Source organism: Anser cygnoides, chromosome 1, assembly GCF_040182565.1.
Source record: "Anser cygnoides isolate HZ-2024a breed goose chromosome 1, Taihu_goose_T2T_genome, whole genome shotgun sequence".
Classification (NCBI taxonomy): domain Eukaryota; kingdom Metazoa; phylum Chordata; class Aves; order Anseriformes; family Anatidae; genus Anser; species Anser cygnoides.
This window is the reverse complement of record NC_089873.1, coordinates 209,632,937-209,646,280: the sequence shown is the minus strand read 5'-3', so window position 1 is coordinate 209,646,280 and position 13,344 is coordinate 209,632,937. Positions and strand designations below refer to the sequence as shown.

Below are 13,344 nucleotides of genomic sequence, written 5' to 3'. Positions count from 1 at the left end.
CAAAGGTGGCAGAAACAGCTCTTGGTGCAAACGTGTCCAGCACCTGGGCATGGGTAGTGAGGATAAGCACGTTCAACAGTGCAGCTCTCAAGACTTGCATTAATTTGAAAGACATTGCCTAAAAATAATGTTCCCAATCTTTTCTCAATAGGATGACCTATTAAAGTGGGAGGAGTGGCAGTGGTGACTTCTCGGGCTGTACTCATGTTGGGGTTTGCCTACTGGGAAGTGAACCAGCGGAACTTCTCATCTATACACCTTGGTTCACCACTCAACATTTCCGAGTGAAACTGCAATCTTTTCACTTTGGGAAAACAAATATAGCTCCAGCTGAACCAGTGACCAGTTCCTGGGTGCTGGATTCAGATGTTAAATCTCTACCACTGGTTGTCCCCCGACCAGCAAACACAATCCCAAACAATCTCATAGCTTGTCTATGAGAATATTCCTGGTGCCAGAAATAGTGGCACCAGGTTTTTTGGATGTTTGGGAGGGGAAAGAGATGGCTCCAGCACCAGAGAAGGGGACTAGGCACATAATATTTAATCATACAGGCATCACCACTGCTTTCTAAGGAGCATCCATTTCTTCTTTTCCTTTTCTAAGACCACAAAGCACCAGGCAAGGGGGTTTGCTCTCATTGCCCAGGCTGTTTTGAAGTTTCAGATACGATGAATGAGTTGCTGAAGACCTCTGAGGATGTGAAGCCTGCTGTCCCCCCACAGCAGGAAGGTTCTTCACTCAGTACATTTCCATCAGCCCATCTTCTTCCAGCTGGGCATACATGGAGAGCAGTGCCTGAACATGCAGTGATGGCGTATTCGTTCCACCTAAATAAGTACGTTTTCATCTTCTAGCCTCACCCGGTGAGGAAGTTACTATTCTTTGGCCCTCTTCACCACACACACCAGTGGTGGATATTCTGCACCTTTCCAGTGCCCAGCCACCAGGACAAAGCTACAGCAGTAGGTGTAGGGAAGCCGTTTTCAGGCTGACTCCTGCTCCCCAGCATTTGCTGGGACACTTTGAAGATTAGTCCTGAGGCTTGGACCCAGCACGTGTACCAGGTCGTAGTTTTACCTCTCATCCCAATGATGGTGCAGCCTGGACAAGTGCAGTCAACCAGAGCAACCTCAATGACATCTTCCTGGGAATAATCTTCGTCACCTTCTTTGGGTAACAACTCGTGGTTATTCTCTCCAGAGTTTTCTGGTGATGATGGTGGCTGGGGAGCTAGAGTTGCAGATACGGCCCGGCAGACAATCACCTCTGCAGGGAGCCCACACAAGTAGGTTAAACAAAAGCTTTATTTCCACACAGTGTTCTCGGGACGCGGTGCCAAGATTTCACAGACAGCTCAAAACAGGGATTGGCAAGGAATGCTCAGCTTCTGTGATGCTTTCTTATTACAAACAGCCCTGAGTCACAAAGCGTGTGTTCAGAGCCAAGCCTGAACTTCCTTTAAACTCAGAAATGTTCAGATTAACAGTTTTCAGGTTTGTGCTTTAAAGCAATAATATGTCAGAGCAGACTGTAAGTGATTTCTCCAGCACTAGAATCTCATTAAAGAGATTCTAATATATTCTAATATATATATAGTATTCTGCTAATACTATAGAAGAAATATTGAATAAACCATTGAACTTGGGCTGATTATTAAAGCAGTTAATTGCAGTACATCTGCCCTTAGTTGCTATCCTGTGCTATGCGACATTTGGACAGTACAATGTTGCTGGTGAGCAAAGGGCTTGAGACTCGAGCTGAAGGCACGCAGAGCCTGTTTGCTGTCTGCTCTTCCTGCCTACAGCTTTCTGACTAGCATGGAGAAAGGTCAGTTGGTTTCCTGTAGGATTTCAGTATTTTGAAATGCTGTTTCAGTTCCAGCTTCTGAACAACAACAACAACAAAATAAATAAGGAAGGAAATTGGATGCGGAGGTTGGATCTGAGACATCTGCCTCCGGGGCTGCTTTGCAGTGAGAGGCTGGGCTGGGTGGCTGGGATCGCCCCACAGACGGGCAGCTGAGGGGTCTGGCAGGTAATGGTAGACAACCAGAGCGTTTTCCATTTGGAAACTGTGGAATATTCACTGCTTGGCAAGTTCTAGAAACAGTAAGAGAGAAAACTTCAATGCTAATAAATGCCTTGTGTTCGAAACCAACTTGAATTTCATGCTCCGCATTGTGGATTTCGTTTGGACATCCAACCTATACAGAAATAACATACGACAGCTTTGGTCCTTGGCCCAAATTGGTATTGACCTTCCCTGAGCTTCTCCACATATGTTAATGAAAAATGTTTAGACATCTCGCTTTTCGAATCCGAGCATATTTATATCCAAGGTCTGTTGTACAGTTGTTGAATTATGCCTGCAGCCTGTACTACCTAGTTTGCTTCATGGACCAAGTCAAGGAGAAAGAGTGGCAAAAGGGGGATTTAATTCATTTGAAACAAACAAACAAACAAACAAACAAACACCTTTTAATCTGACAGTGAAAGGACAACCAGCTGATAACATTTTTATTGGCTTTCATGAGATCTGAAACAGGTCCTACGTTTAAGGAGGCTGTGTTCCTCCAAGCAATGAGTGGCAAATATCATGGAGCGGAGGCAGGAAGCAAAGATCAGAATTGAATCATCAGGTTTAATTGTGCAACAACCTTTGTGGGTGGTTCTTGATGATCCCTGCTGGGCCCCGTGCTGTTCAGTAGAGTTTAGAGGTGCTCAAAGATATTGGTCAGGGAAGAAGGAAGGAGAACCAAGGCAGACTGAGATCTGCAGATATCATGAAGCCAGATATCATGGCTGTGAGGAACTGTTGTGAGTGAGGAAAAGGATGGTAAATGAAACAATACCAACAGCTGCAAAGTAATGAGCATCAGAGGGAAAGTGGTAGATGTTTCTTGCTCTGCACAGAACATGGAGAAGGTCATTGCACAAAGACCAGGGGTGGGACAAGCACTGAAAAGCTTCACCACTTTTATTCAAAATGATTATTTTTGTCACAGATGAGGTCAGCAATGAGAGTCATTCTAGGACTTTGTGGCGTGACCAAAGGGGAACAAAAGGATGTGTGACTACAGGGGTAAGAAATCCTTACCCCATCTTTCATCGGTGATGCCCATGGACTTGCATCCAGCTGATGCATCCAGGACAGTCACACAGACAGAAGGGGGTAGGTTGCTCTGATGTCTCCCATTCATTTGACAAAGAGGCAAATGCATTGCTGATGTGAGGAGAGGAGGTTGTAGAGAAGGGAGGGCACCTGCTGCAGTGACCATGGAGCTGTCCCTGACCTCACCACTGGAGGACAAATCTCTGTAATGCCAAGGAAAATAACCAGAGCTTCAGGGAAGGTGCTGTTGCATGAGGATGCCAGGACAGAGACAACATAGTTTCATGCTTTCAAAGAGGGGTAATGCTGCAAAATTACCCACAGCCTTACTTCTGCTGCCACCCTGCTGCAGTCCCAAGCCCCAGGGCAGGACCTTGATATTTTCCAGTGAGCAATGTGCTGTGGGGAGTGATGTTACTCCCTCCCCATTGCAGTATCCCCTAGTACAGGCAGCTTTCCCAGATATAGGTACTTGCAGCTGTTTTGACACCCATCCATGCCGTGGCTGCTCCACACCATCCTTAGGTTCTTCTGCATCTCCTCATAATTCCACTGCCTGCTTATTTTGAGACCTTGTTGGGGTCTGCCTCTAAATTAATTAATAATGGAGTGAATATATGGGGTTCTCTATAGGTACCTTATCTGCAGAGAGAGCTGAAAAGCAATCTGAGATAAAGGTAAAGATACGTAGAAGAACAAGATTTTCATGTGGAAGGATAGTCTCCAAGGATCTTTATTGGCATTTGGTTTTAATTCACTATTAAAAATACTGTAGATCCTGTATGAAATATAAACTATATTCAGATGGTTTATATTGTGCATAAGTACATCTTTTACAGCTGTCAGCAGATTTGCATGATTACATTAAAATTTACCCTATAACATTAGCAGTAAACCCTCCTGCTATCATGTTTTCTAGAGTGGGTGCTTCACTATCCAAGAAATCAGCCAAGCGACCTGTCCACAATCACCTGAAAAGCTGGCTGCAGAGCTACAAGATTTACATTTGCTGCTTCCAGGCCCCATCTTAACATCATGACATCCAAACACTATTTTTAGGAGCAGAATAACAAGAGAGGAGTGTGATACAGTAATTATGTTTAGTGTGGGAAGAAATCTCACGAGTGAACCTAAACCTGTCTAAACAGAACAATACCAGGAAAATATAAATATATTTTATGGCTTTTTAACAGCAGAGGTTATCACACTTGGGGATGAGTCCTTGGCTTCTTCCTGTTGAAATTAAGAGGGAAAAAAAAAACACACTGGCTTCAAAGAGAATTAAGAATTATCCTGGGATTACTGAAGTCGTCAGTGATCAGAACTTTGCTTTTCTCCTCTCCTTTCCCACAGATCTACTATTTTATGTATTTTTTAATAAATTCAAAGAATGCTGTTTATTTTTCAAGACAGCATGCTGAAGAAGGAATTCAAAAACTGTGTGCAGAAGGGCAGATTGAAATCTTCTTGTTTAAATGCTCTTCAGATGAAGAATTCAGTTTACAGCTACCCAACATTTTCTTTAAATTGTCTTAGACTAAAGAAAACAACACTAGGTACCCCAAAATTCAAATATATATCTGTACATATGTGCAGATGTTGAGAGAGTACATACATAGCAGTAGTTTGAAGAAGTGAGTTGGTTTTTAATGTTGTTTTTTGTGGGTTTTTTTCCCCCATACATTTACAAATGTGTAATTTGACATATATCAGAAGCAGAAAGTCATTCTCTCTCCTGCTTGCTGTCACATTACCAGATAAAAGGATCAATCAGAAGTTTTTCAGGATTTTATGTTTTCTGCTCACATGCTTTTTCCTTTACATCCACTTTGCCTGTGTGCTGGGAATAAGAAGTGTCTCAGAGAGGATTAGCACATACTTGCCATCTAGACAAGCACAATGCTGGAGTTTTCCAGGGAAAATGTCAGAGAGTCCAGCACCTCCTCCGAACTGGTGATGAACTATGTGGGAGTGAGGTTCATCCAGCTTGACTTTAGTCATCCGTGATGTAGGTTTCTCCACTGAACCGACCGGTGCAGATTCTGTTACAGTCGATGGCAAGTACTTTTAGGGCACGATTCATCCATTTGAATGCAGATATCTGGGATGGGCTTCACTTTGGGGTTAAGACACCTAACTTTAAAGATGTATTTCATTAAACATATCTGCCTAGCATTATTTCAGATCATAAGATTTTGTGTCTGGCCTCCAGCTGCCAGTACAAAACTGCTCCCGTGTCTTACTTATCAGCTCAGTCTGGGTATTGTAGATACTACAGGACAACTTAAAGGGCATGAAGTCCCCATGTTTATGCAGCTGGATTGCATGACAGACATTTCTCTCCATTTGGCTCTCTCTGCGTGCACCATGTGCCCAGGCTCCCACTACGTGAATGGAGACCTTGCCAATAGTGAAGCTTTGTGGTGACTGCACTATCCAGTTGCAGGCACCCATTTCAGGCTCAGTGGAATCATTAGGCTCCTCAGATTTTGTGATTAGATCTCCATTAACTCTAATGGGAGCCAAGACACCCAGCACACAGAGGTACCTGCTTGTTGGAGCCTAGGCAACACTCCTGGAAGTGCTGGCTTCCTTTCGGTGTTAGGGCATCTCTCTGGGTGAGTGTTTCAGACTGCACCCTACAGAGATATATTTAGTCAGATAAATCTTCTGCATATCTTTGTGGGTGTTTCTCTTCGTTTGGAGGCCAGTCTTGAATACACAGAGGCATTTATAAGGAAAACCCAATGATCCAGTGAAGGTAGAGATCATCAGACACCTATAGACAAGATGTGTTTTTTGTCTGCTCCACCTAGTAAGAGTATTTAGCTGAGAGGTAAGGCCAGGTTGACATAAGCCACACCACTACATAACAGAACAGCCCTGACAAATGTTTTTAACATGGGAAAATTATGAAAAAGACAAGGATTATATAGAAATTCTTTGATTTTAAACTCAGATTTGCACAGAATAATCCAGTCTACATCCTTCCCTGGAACTGTATGTTGATGTACATTGAGAGAGAATTGCTTGGCCCACATCTCCTCCACAGCACTTTGTTGCTGGATGACTTCGTGACTGGAGGGATGAGCAGAATGCAGATGGTGAAAGTTTTTCTTAGTCCTGTTTGACATCTGAAGTGTCCTATAACCCCTTTGACAGATTATCTTTCAAGGGCCAACTTCTCCCACCTGGAATACCAACTTTCATCTCAAAATAGCTACTGTCAAAAAGACAGGTGCCAAAGAGTAAAATCTGGGTATTGAAGAATATGAATAGATTTTCCTCCCATTTTCACTCTTCAGATAGATACCGCATGAACAGCTTTTACTTTGACAGTACACGCCTTATACTTGCTATGGTGAATTAGCTGTTCACTTAGTATCCTTCTGAGATTTGTGGAGTTTGGCTTGCCTTCTTTAATAAAGTTATCTTCAATAACGTAAGAGGGTTGTTGACTATTATTTATCATCTAACTGGTAAAAACCTGTCCTGGGTGCAGCGTTGAGAAGAGTTCAAATTGGGCTTGAGAAAGGTCTCGGTGTTTTCAGTGAGCACCTTCTGGTAGTAATATTGATTAAATTACCATATCTGCACTTCTCTTCAGCCTGGCTGGAGAGAAAACAGCAATTTCCAAAAGTCTGTTAGAAGCTAGACACTGAACAGAAGTAAAAAATCTGGAAGAAGAAGTGGCCAACAATAAAAATTTTTGACTCTGATGAAATGTTCTCTGTGGGAAGTGCCTACAGGCCAAATGCTGGCCCTATGTAGAAAGCTATTTTTACCCACTGGGAGGCTTACTTTGAATATTAGTGGCTTTGACACTACTTAGAGATCAGGGAGGAAAAATACTGTGATTCTTTAGGCTTCTTCTACTGATTAAATAATGAACTTTTCCTTCCCTCTACCTCACTTCTGCAGGTAAGAAAATTCATTAGTCTTATTAGTATCAGTCAGCTAAAGGGACTGTAGAACATTAATCTCTGCATCTCAGTTTTCCAGTATCTTGACATTTTCTTTTCATTCTGCTTTGGGATGAAAAGCATAAAATGTTTTAGATATGTTATATGTATGTGTTTATAAAGAAAAAAATGTTCTTCCAGTTGAGATCTGGGATTGCAAAGATGACATGTTTTGGCATTTTGATCAGATCACATTTTGGCATTTGGAAACAAATATTGATTCATACCAAACTGCTTCATTTCAAAACAGTCATTTCAGTTTGAAAATAGCATTAAAATGGCATTTGCAGCAGAAATGTCAATTCAAAAGAAAATGTTTCAGCTTAAATTGGCATGCAGCAACAAAGCCTTTTGATTGAAAATTTCCCTTTCTGGGGGAGTAAAAATCTTTTTTCTTGTTGTCAAAAAAATTTTCTTCAGAATTGTATTGATCTTATTTTTTAACCAGCATTTCTTATAACAACAAACCTATTTATTGCAAAATGGTTAATGAGTTAACACCTGGCATTACTGTTCTAATACAGAGCCAAGCATGGCTGGATGTGTTTATGCTGCCACGCTGACCTAGCTAAAATATGCCTTGGGCCCATCCTTGTGACTGAGGTGCTGATGAAGGAAAGCACCATCACTTCCCTTCCAATGGGCCCCAGTAAAAAAGCACACATGGAACCATGATGAATAAAGCTCTAATCCAGTGCCCAATTTCAATGAGAAAGGATGATTGGGCTTCATCTGCCTTCTCAGGCTCTCCTCCTGCAAGAGCTAAGAGGCTTCAGCAATTATACTGCTTTTGGCTGGGAGGGAATTAAATGGAGGGTGTGGACTTCTCTACGGGGGTTGACTTCAAGCATCCCGGTCTTACTAGTTCTTTGGTGTGCTCTTCTTAGATTTCTTCCTCTTCAATACTCATTTCAGTCTCCTTCATGCTCCCCAGTTCTTTAAAGGCTGCTTTTGTCAGTGTCCTCTTTGTGTTCCTCAGGACAAATTTGAGTTTCCTGGTCAACATGCCCGACCAGTTGTGGCTGTAAAACAGAAGATACAAGGAATTAGCAGCCCTGCTCACTACAGAACAGCTTTTTATTTTACATCATTTTGCATCAGACAGAGCATAAATATTAGACATTCTCAAGCCATCAAGAAGCATCAAGCAGGGAGGGTCACTGATGCAGAACAGCAGGGATGTGGTGGTCCTAGTAGACCATACGAGTGCTGGAGAAGTTGCATGGGTTAGTGGGATGGACAGAGCTTTCACCCAAGGATATCAACTTCATAAAGGTAAACATCATTTCTGCTTATGAAGAATATTTCTAACTGCGCATCGCAAGCCTGATAAAGCCTCTGTCTGGTAATAGCAGAGATTCCCTGTTAATCAGGCGGGTTTCTCTGGGTCTGAGGTCATTCACTGCCACTTATGGGAAATCTGAAGGCTCAGCTGCTCTGACAGCCCCATGATCCTACCATTCCCAACACAGGAGGGACAGAGAAACAGAAAATGCTGACATCCACCTGAGATCCAGGTGCAGTTTTGCTGCCTCAGCCCGGCACTGTTCCTGATACAACAGGCTCTGCTGAGCAAGAGGTTGTCTAATTCAGAGATTAAATCTAGATCCAAGCTAGTAAACTGATGTGATGGAGCTGAAGAGGTTCATTTGAAATGAAGTTCTAAGTGTCCATGATGCTCAGGTTCTACCATCTGTTGGTAGGCACGGATTTATTATAATATAACAGGGGTTTCAGAGACAAATGAAACATCAAGAATTTGTAGAAGGCCAGCAGCTGAGTGAATAGCAAGGTTTTAGGTAGGTCTCAACTTTCTAGATGTCCTGTAAAAGCATCCCATGAAATCAAATTAACTGCGTATAAAAGAAGAAAATATAATCCCAACTGTTGTAAGCTGAAAAGAACCAAATTCTAACACATATCAATAACACTGTTATGATTACATAAATATGAAAAAGAAATAGATGAGAAACTGTTTTGCACATACACAGATATGTAAGGTTTTAAACTGTAAACATCACTGTACAATGAACAAGCAATTACTTTAGAATAAAAATATATGTAAAAGTAACTATATAAAGCAGAGATCCCAAAAGTGTAAGATAAGAAGCCTTGTAACGGAGGGGGACAGGATGGTATCAGGCCCAAAGAGTATTCACACTAATGACCAGTTAGTAGTATAGAATTGTTAAGGAGCCTAAGGAAACTGCCCTTAATGACAGCACAGGAGGATAAAGGATATATGACATATTTAAAATATATACATATACTAGTAACACTGGAACCAGAACTGGATATGCAAGGTGGATCACTGACACCCTGTACTGTTGCACTACATACCTAATGCTTTCTGGTATCGTTCAAAGAGTTGCATTTTATTATTTGATCTCAGGTTCTGCAGTTGTTTTTGATGGTCTAGTTATCTGCCTCTGAGGACAGGCTATTAAATCTGGATGTAACAAGAAAAGGTCCAGGACCTCCAACCTGAGCACGCACTCTGCTCCCTTCACTCTCACACTACGGGGGAAAAAAAGAAAAAAGAAAAAAAAAAACAGGAAAGAAAACTACGGGCAAATTCCTGAGTCTTAAGAAATTACAAATATATCATCTCAATGTGATTTAGGCTTCAGTGGAGGATTGACCCTGACATTTCATTCATTGAATATTATGAGAAAGAACTGATGCCCCCGTCAAAATGATCAGAACTGTTGTGCAACCACAAAGGAAACAAGGAAAAGAAATATCCTTAAGTGTCTTTTTTAAGCCTTTCTAGTGTTGGACAAAGAAGATTTTCCTTCCACTGTGTTTCTGGGAGATGTCTTTGCATACCAAGACAGAAGAAGTAGCTGATGCAGAGCAGAAGAAAGGTGGAAGAGAAGAAAAATGTGATGGAAAAAATTAATCAATAGAAATGAGTGGTTTCTGAAGTTCTGGTTTTAACCTTTGGAGAGATCACGCAGGCAAAATCACCTAAGATTATCTCTGCAGTGGGTCAGAAGGAGAAATAGTAAGCTGTAATTGTGTTGTGGTTCTGTGTAAGGGTGAGTTTCACCTTTAAGGACAGAGCGAAGATTTATCAAACACCCTGTGTTGAATGAGCTTTCAGATTTCACCTTCAGATCTTAACTGCTGGCCCACCACACCTTGCTAGTCTGTGGTTTGGCCAGCAAGATGCCGTGATTTGGGTGCTTACTGTATTTTCCTAACAGGAATCGAGAGGTCTGCTGTTACTGAGATGAGTTCATGGGACAAGTCATCAAAATAGAGGGAGAGGCAAAAAAGGAGGAGAGAGAGAGAGAATAATAGTTCAAGAAACTAAGCCTTGGTGCTTTCAGCTGCTGTTTTATCTTCCAGCCTTGCACAACTGCCTCGGACACCCATGGTGCTCCAGGCTGTACCCCACTTGCTTGTGCGGGTCGTTGCACCCATGTTATGATCCATGTTATGATTCTACAGAAGAATCCCTACAGATTCTGCTGGAGGAGAAAGTACAAGGTATAGCCAAAAGGTTTATCTCCGGGTGCCTGGAGGTGTACTTTGATGGTGCTCATACTTTGCTGTACCTTTTTATCAAGATCTGGCCAGAACCATCACTTGTTTTAGGAAGCAGGAACCATCACTTGTTCTCGATCCAGCAAGGACAGCAGAGTCCACAGTCTTTCACAGCTAAAGGGTTTATCTTCTGAGTGTGAGGATCAGTCTTGGCCTGCCTCTAGACTACAGGCTATATGAATGTTCCAAAAGTTTGGGAACCTTATCTTATCACAGTAAGACTGTTAAAGGATGTCCAACAAATTGGACTGTAAACTGAGTGTAAGAACTATAGATCACTGCATTTGAAATACTTTGTCTAGAGTCCCTTTATTCTTATCAGGGAAAAACGGAAGTTATTGATGGCATGATTCCTTTCATCTTATGAAGTACATCTAAGATCAGATGGGAACACCACTAAGACATGAAGCAGAGACAGGGGGATAAGTGGCCGTTGAGGACATTGTTGTTCCATTGAAAGCTTCAGGCACAAAAGAAGGATTGAACTAGGATCATTGAAAAGCTCCAGGTATGAATATCTTACTGATTTTTCTGCTGTTTCCCAAGAATTGAGCCAAGTAAGCTAACGAGGACCTTCTGTTCTCTGTAACGTATTGCTAATCAGCCTTAAGTGAAGAATATATCTGTGGGTGATATATGTGCTAAATGTTTTTATATTAGTATACGTACAGTTTCTGCCAGGCAGCGCTAACCCAAGTGAGAGGTCCTTTTGTTTCTGGCCTTGGAGGAGTAGCTTGTGATCATAGGTACAGATCAGCATGCTGGTCCTCTGGGCTTTGGAGCTTATATTTAGTTGCGAGTGTTCACATATGCTACCACTTACGCAGGTCTCTGCACAGTATGTCCCAAATTTTGTTCTCAGAAAAATAAATGAATAAATAGATCTCTTAAGGGAGTTGAAACAGCTTAACACCCCCCGGATCTTTAAAAGTCATGGCTGGGAAAGAGCAACACATCCAGAAGTGCTCTGTTGGGTTTTAGCCTTGTGAGAAAATCGGATGGAACTTTAGTCTTTATCAGTTTGATATTGTGTATCTTAGAGGTTTGTAAGCAGCCTGTATTGAGGCACTGGGGGCTTTCATCCACATCTGTCTTTTTCTAAGAAAGTGTAAATAAAGTTATAGTTCAGAAGCACTGAGTAGAAGCATTATTGCTACTCTCAGAGATACTAAAAAACCACAACCATGCAACATTCTCAAGGGGCATCAGACCCTGTGTGTACGTGCATGCTTATATGCCAGCTTTATTCTAGCAGCACCTATTTGATCAGGTATAGCAGGTTCATGCTATTATACACATATAACTTCTGATTTCCAACCAAATCATGCAAGAGCAGGTCATAATTTTGCTAGGAAATCACCCAACAAGGTTACTACAGTTTCTAGACAGCTCTGTCGCAGTTCCCAACACCTTTTTGAATAAGACACTTTAAAAGAATAATACATATTTTTGACAAAAAGCGTGGCACTACACCCAGCGAAGTGCAGACAAATAACACACAAGCAGACACTAAATAGCAGAGCTACGTGGGGACTGTCCTACAGCTACTACCTCAGATCTAGGCCTTTTTGTCAAGGAGTTTTGCAGCTTTCCTCCTTTTGAACTCTGCAATTTCTTCCGAGGGTAACCCATGAGCTTTACACCTGCAGTGAACATGTAGGCCATTAGAGAGAGAACCAGTTCAGTTTCATCTGCAATAAAGAACAGACCATAGCGGAGACTATGTGAAATGTAAGTGTCTTCTGGTGTGAAAAAGGGAAACAAATGTTGGGCCTTGTTCAGATTTCATTTATTCCCCTCCAGTATCACTTCAGCCCAATTTATTGCAAAGGGTGAGGTTAGCTAATTCCACTTTAAATGTCCTGAAGTTGCCCTGAAACAGACATGTTTTGTAATCTGTATAGCCAGGCACTTCCAGAGGGCACTTGACATGTCCTACATATCTCTCCCAGGATGAGATAAATGACTTGTTGATGGAGGAGCTCAAACTAGGTTTCTATTAGATGGCTGTGTTCTGAGTGTGTCTGACAAGATGAACCCTCAGTGACTTATTCCATTATTCCTCTGATCCCCCCTTAATTCATCAAAGGGAAGAGCAAAACCAAACTTCTGTGAAGATCTTGCCTTTGGTTAGTCCAGCTCCTCTCTCAGTGCATTTTGCCCTTCCACAGGGGTGATGCTTTCAGAGATTCTCAGCTCTCAAAGCTATGGGCACATTTCTGAGTGGAAATCCTATTTAGATGTCCCTCAGGACTGCCAGTTTGCCCTGAGAGCTTAGCACAAACTTAACCACCTTTCTGGTGGGAGACAGAACACAGGTTTCAGCTTTTTTTTGCCTATTTTTTACAAATGGTAACATCCAACCACATTGTCCTCTATGCCTTACCTAAATACTCAGCTGTGGGAACATCTTTCCTTCTTATAGAAACACTGATTTCTATTTATAAAACTTCCCATGACTGCTGGAGCCCACAGGGCTGGATTGCAAGGACAGGGAAGCCTGGAGGACATAATCCTGATGGGCTGGATGAGGAATGGCTTCTTCTGGGAATCTACAGCTCACATGGGATTCATCCCACTGAGCTTTATCTACCTGCAACAGAGAACTCTCTATGGGAGCCATAAATCTTGGGCTCTCTTCTGAGCCAGTGGAGGAAAATAGAAGCTGCTGGGTCACAGTCTGGGTTTATCCCAAAGTAGATGTCCTCTGTAGGGC

The 13,344-nt window shown here is 42.1% G+C and overlaps 1 protein-coding gene across 1 annotated transcript in view; it reads right to left on the bottom strand.

The window, feature by feature from the left end:
- Nucleotides 1–2,299: 2,299 nt before the first annotated feature.
- Nucleotides 2,300–13,344, bottom strand: part of GUCY2F (guanylate cyclase 2F, retinal) — a 52,677-nt gene continuing 41,632 nt past the window's right edge. The window contains exon 18 of the mRNA XM_013191257.3: nucleotides 2,300–8,098. Coding sequence (XP_013046711.3) covers nucleotides 7,960–8,098 — 139 coding nt within the window. The 3' untranslated portion in view covers nucleotides 2,300–7,959. The remainder of the gene's footprint in view (nucleotides 8,099–13,344) is intronic.